This window comes from Anas acuta, chromosome 14 (assembly GCF_963932015.1).
Source record: "Anas acuta chromosome 14, bAnaAcu1.1, whole genome shotgun sequence".
Taxonomy (NCBI): Eukaryota; Metazoa; Chordata; class Aves; order Anseriformes; family Anatidae; genus Anas; species Anas acuta.
In genome coordinates this window covers 10,967,374-10,989,726 of record NC_088992.1, presented here as the reverse complement: position 1 = coordinate 10,989,726, position 22,353 = coordinate 10,967,374, and the positions used below count along the sequence as shown (strand labels likewise).

The following is a 22,353-nucleotide window of genomic DNA, read 5'->3' as shown; positions in this document are numbered from 1 at the left end:
GACACTGGCATGGGCACAGTGCTGCCCCAGGGTCTGCTGAGGAGCAGCTGAGGTGTGAATAAATAAAGGCCTCTCAGCCTGCAGGTTCAGCTGCAGATGCCTCTCCTCACAGGAGCTGCACAGTTTAATCCCTCAGCAGGTCAGGTCTTTGGGGTGAAAAAGCAGTTCTGTGTGGTCACCTCAGCTGCATTTCCCAGCAGCACCTGATGGTGCAGAGCTGGTTCCTCTTCCAGCAGGATAACCTTGGAACCTGGGTGACCTGCATCACTCAGGGTACCAGGCAGAGAGGTTCCTCGTTTGGCTTGCTTGCCTGAGGCAGGCTTAGTCCTTGCCTTTCTGCCTTCTCTTTCACTTGCCTTATGGGAATGCATGTGTGACTGCAAGCCAGACCTTCAACAGCATCTGAAATTCTTCCTCCACAGAGTCACCGAAGATGCGGCAGAGACCCCCTCCTCGCCGAGATCTCACCATAGTAAGTGCACAGAGCACGCACACCACCTCCCTGCTGCCTTAAGACTCCTCTGTCTATGTGGACCTTGTGTTACACCTCCTGTGAGACATGCTGATGGGTTTTCTTTTTTATTGTCACAGCCACGTGGTTTGAACCTGCCTAAACCTCCTGTCCCTCCTCAAGTGGAAGAGGAATATTACACCATCGCTGACTTCCAGACCACCATCCCTGACGGCATCAGCTTCCAGGCAGGAATGAAAGTAGAGGTGAGCCTGTCATCTTTCCTCCTCGCATCTTGCCATCAGAACAGTGCTTGTGATTACCTCTGTGGACTGTTAACATCACACAGCAGGAGCTCGTGAGACTTTAGGGTCCCAGGTGGCTCTTGGTGGCCTCCTGTCCCTTGAGCATGTGCGTGCTGTGTTGTTTGAGCTAATGGAAATAAAACTTCATCACAAATGGGGGTAGAAATTACTTTTTTTTTCTTATTTAGGCCAGGTGTAACACTAAAAGCCCTTCCAGAATTGCACACCCAGTTTTGTTCACAGAATCCCTGTTGTAGATGTGATTTTGCTTTTCAAAATGTACACTGTGCCTATTTAAGAGGATTTTTCCTCCATGGCTGCCCCAGTCTGCTCGTCCCAGTCCTACTTCTGGAGTGTATAAGGGCCGGATGGCTGCTGATCAGCGCAGTGATGCTGCTGGTTAATCACTCCAACAGTGCCACTCAGTGGCCACTGCCAGTACCTGGCGTCCTGCTCTTGTCTTCTGCAGCATCCTCGTCGTGGCTATGTCACTCCTTGCTCACAGCTGATGAAGTTCAGGTCCCCTCAGTAGGATTCCCTCCCAGCTGGATACTGGTTCTGTGCTTTTTGTGCTGAGCTGAACACCCACTTGTAAAAATCATTTGTGCTGGTTTTCCTTGTGATTATACAGCATTTGGATATCAGGTTGGGGAGGCAGGAGCCTGGAAGCCACGTGCCACCCTGATGTTATTTCAGAGATACTGAGCATCCCTTTTGGAGATACTGAACATCCCCTTTTGTGCAGAGGGGGCTGCTGAGTGTGTGTCTGAGCTTTCCTTTCCTCCCGCAGGTCATTGAGAAGAACCTGAGTGGCTGGTGGTACATTCAGATTGAGGAGAAGGAAGGCTGGGCCCCCGCTACGTTTATTGACAAGTACAAGAAAACCAGCAACGCGTCCAGGCCGAACTTCCTGGCTCCTCTGCCCAACGAGATGGCCCAGCTCCGGCTGGGCGATGCCGCAGCAGAAAGCACCGCCGGCGAGGAAGCCACGGGGCCGTGCAGACCTCTGCCCGAGGCTCCCCCCAACGGCATGGACTGCGGTATGAAGTGGGCCAAGGACTGGAAGGGGAAGGAGGCTGCTGAGAGCAGCGACCTTGCCTTCGCCTGTGGGTATGAGGAGATCTCGGACCGTGAGGTGGAGGAGAAGCCCAGCCTGCCGCCCAGGAAGGAGTCCATCATTAAGTCGGAAGGCGAGTTGCTGGAGAGGCAGAGGCCTCCCCCCAAGCCCCCAGGCATGATTTTGCCCATGATCCCACCAAAGCAGTCAGTAGCCCCAAAAGACAGCAAGAAGCCCGAGCTGAAATCAGAGAAAGGCAAACTCTTCCAGCTGAAAAACGAAATGGGGCTGGAATGTGGACACAAGGTGTCGGCCAAGGAGGTGAAGAAGCCCAACCTCCGGCCCATTGTCAAGCCAACCAAGCCAAAACCTGAGCCCGTGGAGGACAAGCCTGAGCCAATCACCCAGAACCCCTTCTTGAAGTCAAGACCTCAGATCAGGCCCAAACCCGCTGCAGCCCCCCGGACTGACCCCCCTCCAGCTGATGACAAACTGGACATCTGCAGCCTGCGGAGCAAGCTGAGGCCTGCAAAATGCCCTGAGAAACCCCCCGAGCTGGACAACGCCGCCAGCGAAAGCTCCTGCAGTAACACCACGGTCGCCCCAGAGGCTTCTGGAAGGTTTCAGGAGCGACTGAGCGTGGAGAGCAAACCCCTGCCCAAATCTCCCCCGGGCCCAGCCGTCGTCCCAGCTGCCCGGGAGCCCGCGCCACAGCGCCCGGTTGTGCCGCCCCGAAGGCCACCGCCACCCAAAAAAACAGCGTGTCCTGCTGCTGGCCCCGCACCCGAGGCCAGGGCTTCCCCGCTGCCGGGCAGACCCATGCTGGTTCCTCCCAAAGCCAAACCCTTCCTGTCCGCTGCGATCCAAGACGAAGCCAAAGCGAAAAGCGGCTTAGGCCCAAAGGTAATATCCAAGCCGGTGGAGAGAGGGGAAGGCAAGGAGAGGACGTCAGCCCCTTTCTCCAACCCGGACATCTCCAAGGAAGCTCTCTACGTGGCCGTCGCAGATTTTGAAGGCGACGAGGAGACCAACAGCTTTAGAGAAGGGACGTTGTTTGAAGTGCGCGAGAAGAACAGCAGCGGCTGGTGGTTCTGCAAGGTGCTGACTGGGGGCCCTTGCTGGGAGGGCTGGATCCCTTCCAACTACCTGCGGAAGAAGCCATAGTCTGTCCTCTGTTTACGTGGTCGGAGGTTCCCCGTTCTCCCACCTGAGTATTTAATTAGCCTATTAATTTATAGTTTTCCACAAGGCTGGCTTTAAAAAAAAAAAAAAAGATAAATAATAATAATTGAGATACCACACATTCCAGCTGGTGCCCTTCGGAGGCAGCGCGCTCGCCCCTTGCAGCCCAGCCTCCTGCTCCCATCGCATCCCACCGAGCTCCTGCTCTGCCTTGGCTGGCTGCCACGGGCTGCCCTGGCCACACTTTGTGGTGTCTGGGCCCCAGCATGGTTCTCCATGGTTCTCCATGCTGGGGAAGTTGACCTCGATAGGTGGTTTTTGCCATCTGTCCCAGAAAATCAAGAGGCGGCAGCAGCCAGGGGGAGAAATGCAGCTTGGCCCTGGTACCAGTGAAGGAAATCTGGCCTCATGGAGGGATTTGGTTTCCCCTGAGGCTCAGGGTCACGGTTGAATGTTGTACGTCGCATTGCTTAGTCCAAATGTGTAGCAGGGTCATAGGAGATGTGGCAAAAAAGCGGGACGATTGCTCAGAACAGGGTCCCTGTAGCTCTGCGTGCTGTGCACCCACGACTGCACTCCGGGAGCCAGGTGCTGCACTCCACGCTCTGCCCTGCTTTTCCCTGCACACGTCATGGGACAGTCCCATGGTCCTTCCCCACTCTGCAACGACAAGTGTTAACTTAAACATCCTTCTGGTGGGAAAAAAATAGAAAAAAAAATAAGAAAAAAAAAATGCACACAAGCGCACACACAGAACAGGTCCTCTCTGCTGAGCCAGGGCACTGTGCAGACCGTACCTTGCAGTATTACAACCCAACAAGAGGTGTTTTGCTTCGGTAGCTGAAGAATACTATGCAACACACAGAGGACCGGAATGACCCCAGAAGCCCTGGCAAGAGGATGCTTTGCTTTCCTTCCACCACAGACTGCGCTGCCCGTCGGACTGATAGGGGCCTGCCTGGTCCCGCGACCCACCGAGCTTCCCGGGGCTGGCGGGCAGCAGCCAGCAGGTGGGTCCCTCAGTAGGTGCTGATATTATCAAGTGCAATCCAGAATGTGGGAGTTCAGCTCCTCATCGCAACCAGTTGTGAGGCGTGTCTGGTGCTCAGGTTGCTCCCTGCCTTGTTTGCCACCCCAGCTTTCTGTCACCCCGCACCCCGGATTCTTTCAGTTCCCCCTGTGTGTTGGTCAGCCTTGGGGGCTTCAGGTCAGATAGAGCTGGGTTTTTTTTTTTCCCCGCTGACCATCCTGCCTACCAGGTCTGATGTTGCTAGCAGTGATGTTCATCCCAGCGGGAGGATGGATGGGGTCTGCTCACCTATTGCTCCCTTGTGCTGCTTTCCTCCTGTCCGTACGTGGCTGCTCGCAGATCGAGGGCCGCGTTTCTCTCTGGAAGAGCTTCGTGCCCGGCACTTCTGTGGGTTTGCGGCTGACCAAGCCCATTTGCCCTTTCCATTCTAATTACAAGTGTAAGTGCTGCAGATGCAGTTCTGCGGCTACGTTGTTGTGCTGCTGAAAACAATTAGAGTTTTCCCTCTAATTTGAGGCCAGCAGAACTGAGGGCACTCTACGTGCTGGAGGAGCGTTATCCACTCCCTTGAGCACTTGCTGCCTTCCCTTGTCCCACACTTTCTGTGCTGGAAACGTGGACTTAAAGATAGCTCTGTGTACATACAGAACAAACGTGGTGGTGCCTCAGGGCAGGGTCATTTGGAAAGGTGATGGGGTGGGCAGTTTGTCCCAGCCCTGTTTTATAGACAGAGAAGCCATCCTAGTCCATCCAGAAGCCCCGAGGTTTGTTTTCAGCCCTGGGAACTCATGCACCCCGATCTCTGGCTGGTTCCTCTCCCTGCCACCCCCAGGTTTCTCTGATCACACATCAGCCTCTGATCGGGCTGACTCACCTGAGCTGGCAATAAGCAATACAGCTGCAACCCAACCCAGTAACCCAGCTGCGTGCGTGGCACATCGAGAGGTGTTGATGTGCTCCTGGGAGAGCTGCAGGGAACAACGCTGCCTTGTCTCCGCACATCCCTTGCTCCATGAAAACTCTCCTGCTGTGGAAATGGACGGGGGACAGGCCAGTTAGGGCAGCGCTGCCCAGCAGCCAGGTGCAGCCCCACCGTGCCTGGGGAGGGGGCAGGAGGAGCTGTGTCCCCCCACCCGCCCTGGCTGCTGGCAGTCACGCAGGGGGTGGCGGGGTGCCCGTTTCCCATGGCGCTGCATCCTCGCTCTCGGTGCTGAATGTCCTTTTAGGCTCGGAAGGCTCTCTCCTTTCTCTGCCTCACAGACCTCACTGATCCCACTTTTCCTCGTAGGGAACAATGCTCTTTCTGTTGCTTCCGTGCTAAATGAGGGCTATTTCTGCTTTCCTCCCAGACCGAGCCTCAGAACTGGTAGCGCTTCATTTTGCTGACACAAGTACTGTATTTGGCTCAGCGGGCGCGTGGCAGCGTCGGTCCCTTGTTCCCAAAGAGCTTCCCAGGAGGCAGGGTGCGTGCCAGCATGGTCACTCACCCGCACAGGGTGCCGACACCGGGAGCCTTACCCCTCCTTCTGCCCCCCCGTCTGCAAAGGGACTGGAAAACCCACACCCCAGCGGGGGACACGTGCTTGGTGGCCACGCAGACCACATCTCCTCGCCTTCTCCTGACTACCTCGTGAGGAGGAGGAGGAGGAGGGTGGCCTGGGATGCTTGGGACCCTGAGCACCGCCGTGGTCCGAGCCCGAGCTTCCTCCTCGCCCAGCACCAGCACAGCCCGAGGCGGGGGCATCACCACGGCGGGGGGCAGAGGAGGGTTGGGGGCCCCCTGTGCCACCTCACATGCTCCCGAAGCCGTTCTGTTTGTCTGTGTCTCGCTGTGTTGTGTAAGCGCGTAGAAATCGACATTGCTGTGGGCGGGCGGGGGTGGCAGCGGAAGATAGATGTAGCCGTGTAAATGCCGTATCTGTACTTTCACCAGTAGGGGTTGCGTTCTGGTTTTTATTTTTAATTCGTTGGGGGGGGGGTTGGGGGTTTTGTTTTTGATTTTTTTTTTTTTGTGGTTTGTGTTTGTTTTTTTTTTTTAATTTTTCGTCTGTTGTTTTTTTTTAAGAAATAAAAGAAATGGCTTGACTGGTTTCAAGCACCTTGTGAACCCCTGGCTGGCGTGTGTCTGGGCTGAGCTGCTCCCTGTCCAGGCGGTGGCAGCTCCACGCAGGGACCTGGGCAAAGCGTCCTGGAGGTGTGAAATGTGGCTGGATAACAGGGCAGGGGGCTGCTCAGGGGGGACACAGCACACACAAAGAGCTGCTGCTTGTCGCAGGCGGTGACAGGAAGGAGACCTGAGGATGGATTTTGGTCTTACAGGCCCTGGTCGGAAATAACCCAGCTCCCCCCTCGCTGCTGTGCCCCAGGTCCCCATCCTGCGCAGGGCTGCAAGGAGCTCGGGCAGGGCTGTGCAGGCAGCAGGCGATGGCCCCGTGCCTGCTGAATTACCTGCAGCACCAGGGCCGATCTCTCCAGCTGCTGTTTGCTCACCTGCCTGCAGCACGTGCCCTGCGCTGGGAGCCCACACTTTGTGGCTGGCACCCCGACAGCCTGAAGCCCGCTTGCTGCACGGAGCCACCATGCAGCAGGAATGAATGGAGGAGAAATTCGGGGTCGGTGCCATAACCTGAGGTGTTGCAGCACCGTGCACGGGGCCTGTCCCCAGCCCGAGGGGCAGGGAGCGGTGCTGCGCTGCTCCCACCCTGCCGGGGCTCGCCGCTCCTGGCACCGTGCGGGGCTGGATGCGTCCCAATGCTCAGTGCTGCTGTGGCTCCCCACGAGGCAGAGCCCTAACCAGAGCTGGTCTGTGGCACATGGGACGTGTGTCACCGTGCCCAGGCTGGTGGCTGCGGGTGCAGGTGATGGGAGCAGGCAGTGGTCCTGCAAACTCGCCCCAGGGGTGCATTGCTCCGATGCCAAGTGCTGCCTGAACCCTGCAGCGTGAGGCTGGTGGCAGCTCGGGAGCATCAGCCCGCTGGGTACAGCTGGGCCACACAGCCCATAGCCGGGCGTTTGGCCATAAATAGCCCTTGTCGGGCTCCTTCACCACCTGCTGCTTGCGTGGGGCTTAGCGCAAACACGTCAGCGTGGCTGCGCTCCTGCCAGGGCAGAGTTATGAATGAATTCTTCTCCTCCGCTTCAAACCGCATCTGAGGTGACTTGACTGGTGTCTGGCTTCAACCGGCCACAGTTCAGAATATAAACAGTTTACAGCACAGCCTGCCGTTGACCTCGGCTTGTTAAATAAAGAGCCAGGCAGCTCTGGGAGATGGGATAAAAAAAAATGATGAGTCCAGCAGCCCTCCTGCCCCGATACATGGCCCCCTCCCTGAACAGAGCTTCAAGTGGCCGGAGCAGGTGCCCCTTCCTACCTCGAGAGCCCCAAAAATGCACCTTGCTTTTTACTGTAGGGGCTGCCAAGTTTTCAAGGACTTGCAAGGTTAAATGAGCCTTCAAGGGACGGAGCAGCCGCTGTGCAGTGACCTCTGTGGAGCAAAGCAAAGCTCCTGCAAGGTATTTAAATGTCCTGGAGCAGGGCTGCCTGCAGGGGCAGGGGGTGGGCAGCATCCCCGAGCCTCCAGCTTAGCCCACTTTGGAGGAAAAGCTTTTGCTCAGCCTTCTGGTCACTTTTAAGCATCAAGGAGCCCTCTTTACAAGCCAAAATTTTATTTGTTTCATAAACAAGTAAAATTATATTAATGTAAAACAGGTAAATGGACAAAAATAAAACACACACAGCACTGAACACAACGCTATAGAGTACTGACATGTAGAAGTGCAGCTCCCTCCCTCGTGCGACCCACCCCCACCCCGGTCCCCCGATGATTTGCTCGGCAAGCCTGACGCAGAGGCTTCAGCTTCGCCGTGATGTCCAGGTCACAGCATGGACTCGTGAAGGTAACACCAAGAGAGTAACTGGCTTGGAAAGGGGCAAGGTCAAAGGGCTCCCCTTACTCCGCTTTTGCTTTCTCTCTTCTTTTTTTTTTTTTTAAACAAATGGGAGCGGGTGGGAATCCATAGGAATAAACACTTTTTTCACTCCTAAATTTATATATATACGTTTATATATATATATAAAGCAGGATTCTTGATGAACACACACAAAAAAATCTATAAAACTACCATTGATCTGTGATATTTTCTCCCCATTTTTCTTTTTTTTTCTTTTAAAAGTCGCTTTAGAAAGGATAAAAAGTGCACAGACACCCTTATAAGGCACAAACAGATCTTCTGTACAAATCATATCTCATCGGACTGGTTAAAAAAAATAGCAATACGAGTACGAACGGTTAAATCTGTAAGAGGCTACCTTTTCCTGGAAATCATTTTTAAGAGGCCTCTGCGCCCATTTTGGAACATCCCTGTCGCCCTCAGGCAGGCAGGGCGCCTCGGCCACCGCTGCTCAGCCACGCTCAGCACCCCGGCGAGGATCCTCACCCGCAGCGAGCTCGCTCCCTTGCTGGCCCTGCTGGGTGCCATGCCCTGAAATCCCTCGCAGCTGCTACAGCGCAAAGTAAACCTGTGCGACCTGATCAGCTCGGCTGCCAGCTTGGAGCGAGTGCTTTCACTGCTTCTCCGTGCTAGCTTGAAAGAAAAGAGCTACACCGAGAAAAAAGCCAGGCGTGCAGCCAGCCCTGCTTGTTGGGGACCTGAGGGGTCGGCCAAGCGAGCGGGCTCTGCACTTTAGGCGGCGCAGGTGGCTGGGAGCTGGCACTGAATGGCACAGGGCACCCCGAAACAGGGACTGCGGCATGGGGTCTGGCTGGCATTTGTTAGCCCAGCTTGCTCCAAGCCAGTGTCGCTCACTGTGAAGTCAGACAGCTTTCCCTGAACGCCTCGACAGGCCAAACTGCCCACCGCAGCCCGCTCACAGCCAGGCACAGCCGAACCCACCTGGCCAGGATTCACCCTGCAGTCACGTATTTGCCACCGCGGCACCCGGCGTTGTGCCCAGTGACCACGGCTGGGCCCTGATCTACAACCGGAGGCTGGGCAGGACCACGCCGGGCAGCATCAAGCTCGGCACAAGGCTTCAGCTGCTGGAAAACTGCAAGACAGAAAGCTGGAAAACTCACCACTGCATTTTGCAAAGGCGAACGTGCAGCGGTTGCTGCGCCGATGGCTCTGCCAGGGCTCAGCACGCGCTGATGCTGCGTGGCCGGCGCTGAGCCGCGTTTCCAAAAAGGGCTCTGCAAAGCCAGCAGGCTCTCGTGCTGATGCAGCAGGGCAGTGTCTGAGAGCTCTCACTCTATAAAGTAGCCTCTCATTTATACACTTAATGGAAATGCTAATTAGCTCTTCAAGTTTAAAAAAAAGGAAAATAGTTTTCTCCGTGCCCTGCGAGCTGGCACGTTGGGCCAGCCTCCGAGCAGCTGCGGCTCGACGTGGGACGGGTTATCTGCTCCCCTGGGTGTGCTTCCCATGAGGTAAGAGAGGCTCTGGGCCAGGGACCGAGAGCAGCCACGCAGCCTGGCACCACCAGCAGCGCAGGACAGCCGGCGGTGCACCCACAGCAAGAAGGGGCAGGCAGGAGCAGGACGCCCCTGTGCACCCAGCAGCCCCGGGGTGTGTCTGGGTGTGGGTTTCTTGCTTGGTGGCACACGGTCACGGAGCGAGAATGCCATCAGCCCCTCTCTAATCGTGCCCTTCACCTCTTTGCCAAGCTGGACCAGGCTTGGGGTGTGCTCGGGGTGAAGGGCCAGAGGGGAGGCCTGCAAGGGGGCCGAGGACGGAGGGAAGCTCCTGCTGGAGCATCAAGGAGGAGGACACCAAGGCCCCGCTGCTGCCTGCTCGTACCCTACCCAGCTCCTCTGGGTTGCTGCTGCTTGTGGCTGTCTAACAGCACAGCTGAAATCCATCTACCGTTTAAGTGCCAACATCTAATAACAGCCTCAGAGCCTTTTTCTTTCCTTCTCCCATGTAAAAGCAGGTTTCATCCCTGGTCATCTCGACAAGCTCTTGTCTATGGCTGAAGCCTCCCTTGGGACCCAGTGTCCGGGCAGTGGGAGCTATGCTGGGAAACCTGGAGAGGCAGGAGAAATGCAGAAGGTGAAGCCAGCACATCTGCAGTCCCCAGAAAGAAAAGGTGAGCCCGCGGGGACTGAGGCAGACGTGGATTTCTCACCACAGGCTCCAAAAAGTCCTGGTGGTGGGCAGGGAGGGAGGCTGAGCCCTGCGCTGGTGGCAGGGGCAGGGTGAGGGACATGAGCAGGGCAGGGCCCCGTGAGATGTCACCTCCCTGCACCAGAAGCAGAGCAGAATGCAGGCAGATGTGCCTGCTTGTGATAAAAACTCGGTTTGGCCGATGGCAGCCCATCGCTTTTCCTAACGTGGGATTACAGCCCTCTCATCCAAACACCAGCCTAACATTTATGGCTGCATCAGACATGGGGCCGGTGTGTGAGCTGCCCACTGCTGCTGCCCGTCACTGCTGCTGCAGCAGCTCGGGCTGTCTGGGGCTCTCGCTGGGCTTGTGCACCTCGCTGCTACCCCACAGATGCTCCCCAGGTCCCAGCCTCCCTGTCCAAAAGTCCCTGCTCTGCCACAAAAAGCAAAAGCTGCTTTGTCTGACTCCAAACCAGCTTCTCCACGTGCCCCAGAATTCTGCTCAAAACCCAAACGAGTGAGAATCTGGCTGTGCTACTATTTGGGCCTTAGCTAGCTCGCCTTAAATGGATGGATATTACATTTTCAGATCAGTTTTGTCCACTTGGAGCTCTCCCACTGGGCCTTGTTCTAATTTTGTTCCACCGCAGCGCAGGCACCCCAGGGCTGTTTGGGTTTTGGGGCTGGGAAATCCGGTGGCACCCAGCACCGAACAAATGGCAACGTCCCCGTCCCGGCCACACCACCACGAGCCTCATCCTCCGAGGGAAAAAAAAGCCTTTGCACGGGGAGTTTCCCACTGGCAGCCGGGTCAGGTCCCTAACACAATTCACCCAATTCACCCGCGGGCACGCAGCCCGGCCGGCACGGCAGCCTTGGCTTTGGGCCCCATGTGATCCTCAGCTCAATTTTATCCCTGAATTGTGCCCTACCAGTCAAATAAGGAAACACAGATAACGAGCCACTTGATAACGACTGACCAGCACGATAACCCATAAGCAGGGACGGAAAGGCATGGTTACTGCTAGCGGCGCTCTCCCTTCCTACAGCCCGAGCCGGGCGCTAAGGGCGGTAGATTTTAATAACATCTTTGATGACCCGGCGGCAGATCGGGCAGCAGGCGTTGAGCTGCTTCTTCAGCTTAAGACCGCAGGTGTTGCAGAGGCACATGTGTCCGCAGGTGTAGATCACCGTGTCCACCTCGCTGTCAAAGCAGACGGTGCATTCCCCGTTCTTGCTGCTTGATGGCTCCGGAGGGGGGAAGACGGGAGAGATGGGGGGGCTCAGGGGGGAGCTGGGAGCAGTCACTGCGAAGGAGGGGAGACAAACGAGGTCGGTCAGTCAGGAGGATGGGGCGAGCCCGCCTACAACACCCTCACGTCAATTTTTTTAAGGCCCACCCTTCCTTAGTTGTATTATTTGGCCAAAAAAAGACCCGGCGTACTGTCTGTGCAGAGCATGCCCTCCCTTTCAGGAGGAGCTCTCAGCCACCAGGGAGCTCTCAGCTGCCTGCCTGAGGCCAAACAACTACACATGAGCATTTATGGGGGTACCCAGCAGTGCAGGGAGCAGCAGCCCAGGTCGTGTCACACCCCCAGACCAGGCACTGCACCCCCCTGCCAGCTCAGCAGCCCCCTTGCAACATCCCCCATTAGGCTGACCAAGTGGGAAGTAACCCAGGGCTCTCCTTCAGGCTGTGCAAAACTTCCCAGCGGTTTGCTTTGCCTTCCTACTATTTCTGTTGGCCTCGCAGTAGGGGTAGCATCTCCCCCCAGGCTTTCCCTGCTATCTCACACAGCCCCAGCACCCTCAGCAGCCGGTGTTAAAGCCTCTGTGTGCTGCTCTCCTTACCGAGCGAAGACTCGGAGGCAGAGGACGACCTGTTGACGCTGAAGGCCATGTCCGAGTCGCTGTCGTACTGCGAGCCGCCGGGGGACCCTGAGGGCGAGACGGTCACTGGGCTGGACTGCACAGTGCCTGCAAGCACAGGAGAGAGCTCAGCCCGAGCGGGCGGACAGACGCACGGCCTCCTCTGCTGAGCCCTCGTGGTGAGCTGTTCCCACCCCGCAGGGAGCTGCTGAGCCAGGTGCTGCCCCTCAGCCCTGGCAGGGGCACAGATTTAGCTGGGACCTCTGGGGTCACTGCCTCCTGGACCCTGCTGTGCCTCCATATGGTTCCTGTTGGTATTTCAGCCTGGTGAGCAGCTTCTGACAGCCACAGTGTGGGGTGCAAGTGGCCTCCCCGCAGCCCTGCTCCCTGCAGCACAGCAGCCTCAGGCTGCCGCTGTCTCAGTTTTGGGGCAGAGTTTCAACAGTGAGCTCTGATCCCAGAGCTGTGGCAGCACCTGGAGAGCTTGCTGTCCGTCAGCAACATGTACTGAAACCAGAGCTGCCCTCAAAAAAAAACATTGCTCTTAATGAGGCAGGAGTTTAGTGCCTGTTGACTGGAATCGTGGGTTTATAAAGAATGTTTCCTACACACAACTTCTTTATAAACCAGGCAGCCCCACACACAGCTGTCCCTGCCTCCTTACCTGCCACTTATGCTATCGCTCAGCTATCATCAGCCCTTTCTGGTGGCCTTACAAAGGCTGCGTACATCTGTGTGACACCTACCACGTCTCGCTCACTCCTGTTTGCCAGCACAAGGTCGGGTCAGGAGCTGCTTACTCACATCAGTGACCACCTCGTTCTGGCAAGCAGCTCTGCTACAGGCAGCCCACTGCCCCAATTCTGCCCCAGGACACGTCGCCAGCCAGGTGCTCCCCGTTATTCTTCCTTTCAATAAGGCACTTACCCAATATTTTGAGCTGGTTGATTACACCATGGATGGTAAAAAACACCCAGAGAGACTGCGAGGTGTCCACGCACATGAGCATTCCCCGGCTGGCTCCGTTCACGCCGTGGTGCACCTCTCCATTCGGCAGGACCATGAAGCTGAGGATGTCGCCGCTGTTGAGGACAGGGAAGGCCCGGTACACCACCCAGTACTCCTTGCGGTCCAGGAGAAAGTCCGGGTCTGCCGGGAGCTCGTTTGTCCGTAAAGTACTGGGATCACAAGAAGTGATGCCAAACGAGAGGGCCCCGTAGTAGGGCAACCCGAGGTGTCCCACTTCCACAAAGAGGCTTTCGCCGATGTGCAAGGGCCGGTCAGAAAACACCAAGGTCCTATTGCTTTCCTGCCAGTTGGTGCACGCAACCATCCGGTCCTGAGAAAAGGTGATGTCAGGGCCGCGGGTGGGGTGGAACCGCAGGTCCGTGTCCAGGAAGGCCGGGACCCCCGGGGCGCGCTGCCGCCGGTTTGGGCAGCAGGGGATGAGGTGGTTGTCGGTGGCGAGCCCCGGCACGCGGCCCAGGTTCAGGTTTGCGATTTTGGCCACCACCTGGTTGTTCTCCAGCTCGTTGTTGTTGAAGTTGGCGGAGTCGTGGCTGCTCTGCGGAAGGCAGGTGCTGAGACGGGCGGTGCTGAGGCGGGCGCTGGTCATGGTCTCCGCAAACATGCTATCTGCGAGGCAAAGCCAGCGACACGGGGCGTTAGAGACAGGGCACAACGGGCTACTCTCACCTCTACTGTTATTATTTCAGCCTAGGGATTATCTGGATTCTGCTCCTCTAACAGAAAAATCGGACGGAGGTCAGCCACGAACGAACACGGGGCTGGAGAATCCCACGAGGGGCAGGCAGGGGAACGGCTGCAGCTCGGCACCAGCTGAGGAGAAACAAGAGTTGTGAAATACCCACACCACCTGCGAGCAAATTGCTCTGCTGAACTGGGCGAAGCTGTAAAAAACCAGCCTGGTTCTGCAGATTTCTGAGCGCAGGGCTCTGACTGCTCTCAGCTGCTCTCTTCAGGAGGAAACGTCTCCCTGTGCCCACGTCCAAAGGTCCTGTGCGAGCCCAAGCTGCCACGGCGCTGGGTGAAGGAGCACAAGCATGGCTTTGTATTCCTCTCACACTCATCGCTGCCTTAAACTGTGACATGTCCAGACACAGGTGAGCCCAGGAGAGGCTGTTTTACGACAAGATTTCAAGCCTTGGATCTCAGGGGTGTTCACACCACTGCAGCGATTTTGGATTGAGAATTTGTCACAAAACCTCAATGCTGCAGGTGTTAGAAAGATGATTTTTTTTTTTTTTTTTTTACAGTAAGAGAGTTATTTTCCCCTTTCACTGCAAAGGGAAAGTCAGGATTCTGACTCTTAACTCACTTCCCATATTTTCACCTTGGCCATGCCAGGATTTCAGGATGTGGGGAGGTTCAGTGGTGCCTTTCCTTCTCCAGGACTGCCTGGGGTGCCTTGGACATTTCACTCCAGAGGGAAGGCAACAACCAGAGAAGCAAAGCCAGAACCAGTGGAAGTCTGAGTGTTGGAGCAAAGCAGACTCCTCACCTCATCTTCCCAAAGACGGGGAGGTGTGAAGCATCCCAGCACCAACACTGCCAGCTACTCGGAGGAGAAAATCACCGGGGTTTTACCAAAGGAGGTAACCCCCAAATGCATCCAGCAGCAGTGAAGGAAGGGCTGCCTAAGATCAGGAGCCTGTGCAGGGGAGGCTGCCAGAGCAGTCCTGGTGGCAAGGGCATGTGGCGAGAAATGCGCCCCCAGAGGAGGAGTAAGCCACATCTGAGCTGTGTGATGCTGAAAGATGCATTTTGTGCATCTGCATTCAGTCTGTATATCACAGCTTTCTCAACTTGCAAAATTTTGGGAGGAGTTTGAGAGACAAACACGTCTCCTAAGGCATCACCACATCTGTAGGCTGCATCCACTGATGCCCCGGGGGGCTGAGCATCGCCCTGATGCCCGGGGCAGCTTGTGGGGCTTGGTACTTTGCCCCGAAACAAGGCAGAGTACAGCAGCCCTCAGGCACAGGCTTTCGCTGAGCTCTTGGCCGCCGCAGGCAGGGCTGCAGGGAGGCGTGAGGGCAGAAATAAGCAGCATTTTGTTTTCCTAACTAATGTGCTGAGGAAGAAGGGCTGCTCTGGCGAAGCAGCTGCACTTGGTCAATGCAGCAAACGCTCCCTCGCCTCTGTGATGAGCACCAGAGGCTGGAGCACGTCACGGCTGCAATTACAGGATAAGCTACTGGTAAGGTTTAATTACGCATTTGAGGCAGAGCAGGCAGGTCAAAGTGCTGTTTATGTGGAGCGTTCTCAGCTGCAAAATAATTGGTACTGCTCTGAGGAATGCGTGGCAGGGCTGCCTGCCCACCAGCCCGTTTCATGGTGCCTGCTCGGTGTGAGGGTGGAGGGAGCAGCCCCTCGAGCTTGCCTGCTAACACTAAATCAGCTCCTAGGAGCCCCCAGGAAAGGGCAGCACTTGTATTATAAAAGGATTCCCCCTGGTATCGACCGGTTCAAAACACTCCATCTAGCCTTGAACGTGTTTGCTGTAAAAGTCACAGAGGGAAAGTGCTTCCACGGCACTCAGCTCATTAATTCAGCCTCTCTTGCAGCCTTCTGCAGGGACGGTGCCTTGTAAGGTGCAGGCAGGCACCCCCTGATTGCAGGGATCTGCTTAGGGCTAAGGGGAGATGTGCCGTGCAGTGCCCAGGGTCTTGAACTCTCTTTTGCACTGTATTTTTTGATCTCTCCTCATCCTGGGCTGCTGCCGGTGCTTTGCAGGCGTGCAGTGATGCCCGTGCAGAAGGGAAGGATAAGTGAATAAGTCAGGTTACGTCTGCAAACACAGCTTGCTGAACTGCCAAATTAGGTGGCCACCAAGGCCGAGAGCTCAGAGGGGGGCTGGGGAAGGGTGCCAGGACACGGATGGGGAATGGGTCGTAATTTTCCAGTGGACTGGCAGTAGCTGGGAAAGAAAAGGGAAGCAGAGCTGCTTGTCTTTGTCTCTTCAATCCCTGGGACCCTGCTGGCAAGCAGCACCACGTTTTTCCATGCCATAGCAGCACAGCCAGCTAAGTAAAAGCTGGAGAAAGTTACACGTAGAGATTTCCAAGTAGCCCATCACTCAGCTGATACAATGCACAGCCTCAGCGCTTCCCTTCACTGACATCCCTGAACCGTATTGCTTTCTGGATCCTCACTGCTGCCAAAAGAGAAATGATTAATTTGATGAAAAAAAAAACAAAATTAGTTGTTCTTAAGTGTCCCATGGAAGCGATCAACCAGAGGGATCATGCATTTTCTCTCCACTGTGGAAAGAGCCGTGAGCAGACCAAGCCCAGCCACACACTCACCTAGAATTTGCACTTCGTGGGTAATCCCGTAGACATCTATGAGCGCCCAGAGAGGACTGGAAACTTTAATACCACAGTGAAACAATATCGGCTCCTCGTCGTTAATACTGTAGAAGACTCTCCCGTGCCGGTCAACCCAGAAGGCCAAGATATTGTCCCTGACGGCGAACCTCTCTGGCAAAGCCTTGGCCCAGTAGCCGGGCCGGGTGACCAGGTCGGGGCAGGCGTACTTTGGTATGTCGTCGGAGCTCATCTGCGAGGGGTCGTGGATGGTGAAGCCGAAGCGCAGGGCCCCGCTCCAGCCGTGGTGCACAGCCACCAGCTTCAGCCTGACCTTCTCGTAGAGGTGGATGGGCCGGTTGGTGAAGGTGACCCCGTTACAGAAGCTGTTCCTCCGCGTGGCGCGGCGCGAGTGGGCGTCCAGCCGCACGTTCTTGCCCTTGGCTTGGGAGTGGAAGCGCGGCGGCTCCGTGACGGCCAGCACCGAGCGCCTCTCATGGCTGCTGTTGGGCAGGCTGTAGTAGGGGCGGCTGGAGACGGAGCGGGTCTGGTGGCTTGTGTCTGCGGGAGAGAAAACGGCACCCGGCATGAGGGCTCGGCCCCGGCACCGCGTGCGCTCAGCCCGGGAAGCTCCGCCGCGGGCTCTCCCCGGGCAGGGCAGCAGCGTGCTGCTTTGCACTGCTGCTCACAGGGCTCTTTAGCCTTAAAATGCCGTGCTCGGCTACAAGCTGCTCTTTGTTCCAGCAGCTTGGCCCCCAGCTTTATGCAAACACAAGGCAAATGTGGCTCGCGGGGGCAAAGGCTAGGCAGCTTCCCTCTGCGCCCTGCGCACTCGGGCAGAGAGCATCCCTTTGTTCCCGTCAGATGCATCCGACTGCAGTCGGAAGGGCCTGATGCTCTCACTCTGGCTCCCCGTTTCCTATTTCAAGGCACGTGTGGTTAAATCATCCTGTTGGCTGGCCGGGGCCAGATTCCCACAGTCTGTGAGAGTCACGCTTGTTAAGATCAGAGGTGCTCGGGATGAGGGGCACGCCCCGCGTTTTTGTGCAGCCACCGGCTCCTGTCCCTTAATTCTGTAAGGATGAACATTGCTTTTGAGCAGCGCACACACCAAGACATTTCGCAGCTGGAGCACTCCCCCTGCATCGCCAGCGTGTTCTCCCCAAGCTCCCAGCCCAGCCCCTGGTTTGGGTGCCAGACCCAACAACCCCAGGAAGGAACAGCTCATCCCGCAGAGCCTCGCCTGTACACGCAGCCTCCCGCTGGAGCTCAGAGCTCCTTGTAACCAACGTGTTTGCAGCTTCGCAGCACCACAGATGGCGCAGAAATCCTGCCACCCTCCCTCTACAGATGGGAGAGGGAGAATTTATGAGCGAGATCTTGCAGTACTTCAAGTCAATAGCAATTTCGAGACTGATTTCAGGAAAAAGCAGATTTGAGGCCTAAAGTGAAGTTCACAGAAGAGTGAAGCAAGAAAAAAAAAAAAAAAAGAAACACTTCTAATCTTAAGCCTTAGCTGTAAGTTCCCTGAGGCAGAGATGCTCCCTCCTGCACAGCCCCAAATGCAGTGGGACCGGGCTCCCCTGCGACCACCACCACGGGGCTACCACCACTTCATCTGGGACCGTTTCAGCAGGGAAAAACCCAGAAGGCAGCGAGAAGCTGGGGCTTGCATTTTTGGCTGGCATCAATGAAGGCATTTGGGAAGTAATCCCCATCTTTGTGTCTGCAGGAGCTGAGCACTGCATTACCCATCTGCGACAGGAGCCGAAGAGCTGAGGCTGGCAGCTCCTGCTTCCACCGAGCAAACGGGGCAGTCCTGAATTGCGACAGGAACACGCAGAGGCTAAAGAAAAGGGCCTTTGTGTGCGCTTTGTTTGACCTGCACGTGACTGTGACCCGCTCATCCTGCTGTGCACCACCATGAGCAAACACCACCCTGCCCTCCTGCCTGCGGGGGCTTCACCCCTCCAGCGCCAAGGCCAAGAAGGCAGCGACCTGGGGGACACGGGCAGGAGAGAGCCCCCGCCTGCTGCATCCCACGGTGCCATCCTCGCTGCCACCCGCAGCAGAGGGGCTGCGGGAGCCCCTTCTCTCCCCAGTTGCCAGCAGAGAGCCCAGGCCTTTGCCTCCCAAAAAACGGAGGCCCAGAAGATGCCACCCGCTGCTCCCCTGGGTGCTGCTCCGCGGGGCTGCCTGCAAATGGTGCCGGCAAGCTGTGCCGCCGCGCAGGAGCCGTCGCTCTTCTGGCTGTGCCTGCACTCACCTGCTCCTCCTGGATCCATGGGGCCTTCAAGCCGCAAAATTATTAAAAATATTAAATTAATTTGATCTTAACGTTAGGCAGAGTTTTAATTTCTGGCGGTGCTCCCAGGACAGGCTCCGAGGCGCCCAGGGGCTGCGTGCAGGGACGGTGAGGGCGCACGGAGGACAGAGGGTGTAGGGGACACCCCCATCCAGCTGCTTCCCATCTGCCCTGCCAGAAATCAACCTCAGGACAGTGTTTGGTTTTATTTTTGTTTGTTTTTTTTTGGTGTTTTGTTTTTTCAAAACAGGAAAGCATATTGTGACTAAACAATAGGAAAGCCTCCAGGAGGAAATGCAGGGAGCGTTTATTTATAACGCCGCTCCCCCGGCACGAACACCTGTCGGCTGCCACCAGCATCAGAGCCTGACACAAGCCGAGGCAGGGGAGGCACGGCTTCCCCACCGAAACCTGCTCAGCGCCGCGCTCGGGCATGTGTTTTACTCATTATGTACCCAAGGGGACGAGGCAAGCTCAGCAGGATGTTTGTGCCTCTGAATTGCCCTCGTTTGCGGCTCAGCTTTCAGGGTTAGGCTCGCCTTTCAGGCCCTCTGCTAGTGCTCTAATCCCTGCTGAACCTCCCCTCTCCTGCCTGGGCTTTCCCACCCAAAAAACTTGTCAGAGGGGGAACGACAGCCAAACCCAGGGCAGAAACACCACCCGATGGTGCCTTGATGCCGAGATGGGCAGTCAGGAGCTACGCCAACTCCTCCTTCAGCCCCAAGGCTCCTACAACACTTTGAGCAAGTCCTTTCTGCTCCTTATGCCTCAATTCCCCGTCTAAAAGAGAGACCCTGCATTCCTCCAGCCCGCGGGAAGCCAGGAGGACCCAAATGGTGAGGCTCTCGGATGCTGCACTCCCTGAATCACCATTCAGTGCCGGGCCATTGGATGGGACACGAAGCACCGGGCACGCCTGGGTGCTGCCCTGAGCTCCCATCCAGTGTTTTGCTGCTTTTTGTGCTGGCGTTTTTTCTGCTTTTCCTTTCTGCTCTCACCAGCCGCACATGGCAGCCACATTTGTTTCTTAGGTTGCGCTGACCTTTGGAGATTTTTGTTTTTTAAACACGCGTTTTGCATGTCAAAAAGCCACAGCGGGCAGACCCTGGACAAACTCCACATATGTGCCACGGCTCCAGTTCTAAAAATACACATTTTTTTCACCCGTTTGTTCACGGCATCAGGTCTGCTGCAGCACGGTACCCCCCTGAGAGCAGCAGGTGAAATCCAGAGCCAGAGCTCTCTGAAAGCCGCTGCTGTGCAGGGCACGAGGCTGGGCAGCTGGCTGGGAGCTTACCCCAACGCTGCCCAACCTGGCCCCATGCAGCCAGCCCAGCAGGGCAGCAGGAGCACTGTGAGGAAGAGGAAGAAAAGGCAGAAGAAGAAAATGATGAGGGAGGAAAGGAGGAGGAGGGCACCGTGCTCCTGGTGTGCCGTGCGTAACCCCAGGGTCAGCACTGACTGCACAACCGCGGCATCAAGAGGTGTTCGCTGCGCCCCGTGTCCCTTTCCTTGGGACCCGGGGATAAATCCGTGACAAGCAAAGCACAGGATCACAGGGCAAGCAAGATACAGGCCAGCCAGGTGCCGAACAGGAACACAGACAGGATAAAGGGGGATGTAAGGGGAATGGCAATCCCTGGGAGCAGTCCCGGTGGTAGCAGCTGGCAGAGCACGGCGTGGTGCCCCGTCTTGTGCGCACGGGGACAGCCAAGGCTGAAGGGTGGCGTGCAGCATGGCATTGACCCACTAACACTGACTGCACAAGAGAAAAGGAACTCACCCCATGCCCCGTGCCTTATCTTTATGGCTCCTCTCTATCAGCAGCATTACAACTTTTTCCTATGACACTGGACAGCTGGGGCGCCGCTGCAACAGCCCCGTTGAACATTAAACCAGTCTCCTGGAGAGCGGGGGCAAGGTGGCTTTGGCTTTCAAGCAGGAAAATCCCAACAGGCCGGGACGATGTGGTCACATTTCATGCACCCAGGGCACTCCAGCAGTTCCGCCCTCGCGAACCCAAAGGCGAGCACGGAGCAGCAGGAGCGGGGTCAGCGCCGCGCTCGCCCCGCTGCGCGTTGAACAAAGCCCAGCCCCGTGCTGCCCCGGCGTGATCTTATCCGCTGAGAACAAGAGATAAAAATCTGTTCACATATAAATTTAGCCCTCTGCCTAGACGGTGTGTTTTGCTGGCGCTTGGGTTTCGTGTTTTAATATGAAAAACGTGTCGGAGCTCTCTGGGAAGTGCCGGCTTTGACGTATTCCACGCTCGGCGGGGTGAGTTTGCAGTCAGGCTACCAACGGCACCGCACGGCTGCTGCATGAAACCCGCCTCATTTCCAGACATCCTGCTGGTTCAAACATGCACCCATTGGAAAACACAACCGTACAATTAATAAATAGCCCCATTTAAAGCCCTGTGGTTTGCATGACCAGTCCAGAGCCCTGCTTTGACAGAGGTCTCCCTGCCTGTGCTTCTAACCCCAGACAGATTTCCAGCCAGATAAAAAATCCACATGGCTCACTTGTGAGAGTGAGATAGAAACTGAGGTGTCAAGGAGATGTAAGAGCCTGGAGAGAATCGCAGGAAACACGGCTTTGGTGACATTTTCTACGAGACCAACTTGGGAAGGAGGGGAGAGAAGACACGTTTCTTACAGAGCATAACTACCTGGTGAAGCAGGCACCTTGTGTGCCGTGGGGAGCTCCTGCACACACAAAGCACGACCATGCCAGCTGAAAAACAGCAGGGAAAGAGCAGTTGCCTTGGCAGGAAAACAACCCCAGGCCCTCGCTCTCCCAGTTCACCGAACGCCACGTAACAACGGCAGCATCGGAGCCAGAAAACCAAAAGTGCAGCTACAGCACCACCGTCAACCTCCACGTTGCACCAGCCGGCTCAAAGCAGAAAATAAAGCATGGCAGAAGGCCTGCCCCGAGGCTGGAAGGTGCTGATAAAACCCCTCCCTGAGCGAGAAGCCATCACCCAGCCCCAGGACTCAGCCGTGCAGGAACCTCTCCGAGGCCACGTCCCCACCTGGCAGCTCCGGCACAAAGAGCGAGCGCATTCACGGCTCGCAGCGCTGCCGGCACGTGCTGGTAAGGTCAGGCTCATCCAGGGCTGGAAATCAGCAAAACACCAGCACATTGTCCCCAGGTAATCAGAAACACCTTCTCTAACAGGGACTTATCACTTCTTCATTCCTTCTCTGTCCCTGGGTCTTTACGTCTCTTTGCCTTTGTGCTTCCCTACCGCAACCACGCACAGAGCAGTTTCCTCCTGTCCGGTGCCTTCAGGAGTTTCCACGCCTCTCTATTGCCTTCTTTTATTGAGGCTGAAGGTGTTTGGCCCTTAAACTTGGCCACAGATTTGCTTTTGTTTGAATTAAATAAATCTTTTCATCACCTGCAAATGAAAGACCATTTAAACTACAAAAAAAAAAAAAAAAAAAAAAAAATCCACAAAACCAGAATAGCATTTCCTAATCTGGAACCAAATGAAAAGATATTTTGACCTACAGGTGGTTTTATTTATTTATTTATCGCCTTGCACAGGTGAGACAGCCAAGAAACTGTCTCCTGGTGGTAAAGGGAAGCAAGCCTGATGCATCCAAAGCCAGGCTTTGACGGTGCTACATTTTCAGCAGAGAGTCTGCTATCCCACAGGGGCTGCTATCCCCAAATCTCCCGACGGGCCTGCAAGTACAGGGAAGCCCCCTGC

At 56.1% G+C, this 22,353-nt stretch overlaps 2 protein-coding genes and 1 long non-coding RNA gene across 13 annotated transcripts in view; 2 read left to right on the top strand and 1 right to left on the bottom strand.

Annotated features, from left to right (window-relative positions):
• SH3PXD2B (SH3 and PX domains 2B) overlaps positions 1 to 3,656 on the top strand; it is a 70,534-nt gene extending 66,878 nt beyond the window's left edge. For all 7 annotated transcript variants that reach the window (XM_068698247.1, XM_068698248.1, XM_068698249.1 and 4 more), the window contains 3 exons: positions 423 to 472; positions 592 to 717; positions 1,547 to 3,656. In XM_068698247.1, coding sequence (XP_068554348.1) covers positions 423 to 472; positions 592 to 717; positions 1,547 to 2,977 — 1,607 coding nt within the window. In that variant the 3' untranslated portion in view covers positions 2,978 to 3,656. The remainder of the gene's footprint in view (positions 1 to 422; positions 473 to 591; positions 718 to 1,546) is intronic.
• A 4,018-nt stretch (positions 3,657 to 7,674) lies between these two features.
• The window catches only part of NEURL1B (neuralized E3 ubiquitin protein ligase 1B), a 117,509-nt gene continuing 102,830 nt past the window's right edge, over positions 7,675 to 22,353 (bottom strand). For all 5 annotated transcript variants that reach the window (XM_068698255.1, XM_068698254.1, XM_068698252.1 and 2 more), the window contains 4 exons: positions 16,328 to 16,888; positions 12,927 to 13,634; positions 11,982 to 12,107; positions 7,675 to 11,437 (listed from right to left, as the gene is read on the bottom strand). In XM_068698255.1, the coding sequence (XP_068554356.1) occupies positions 11,193 to 11,437; positions 11,982 to 12,107; positions 12,927 to 13,634; positions 16,328 to 16,888 (1,640 nt within the window). In that variant the 3' untranslated portion in view covers positions 7,675 to 11,192. The remainder of the gene's footprint in view (positions 11,438 to 11,981; positions 12,108 to 12,926; positions 13,635 to 16,327; positions 16,889 to 22,353) is intronic.
• On the top strand, positions 13,630 to 16,220 carry LOC137864276 (uncharacterized). Its single transcript, XR_011101403.1, has 2 exons — positions 13,630 to 14,122; positions 14,412 to 16,220. It is a non-coding gene; the product is annotated as an uncharacterized lncRNA (long non-coding RNA).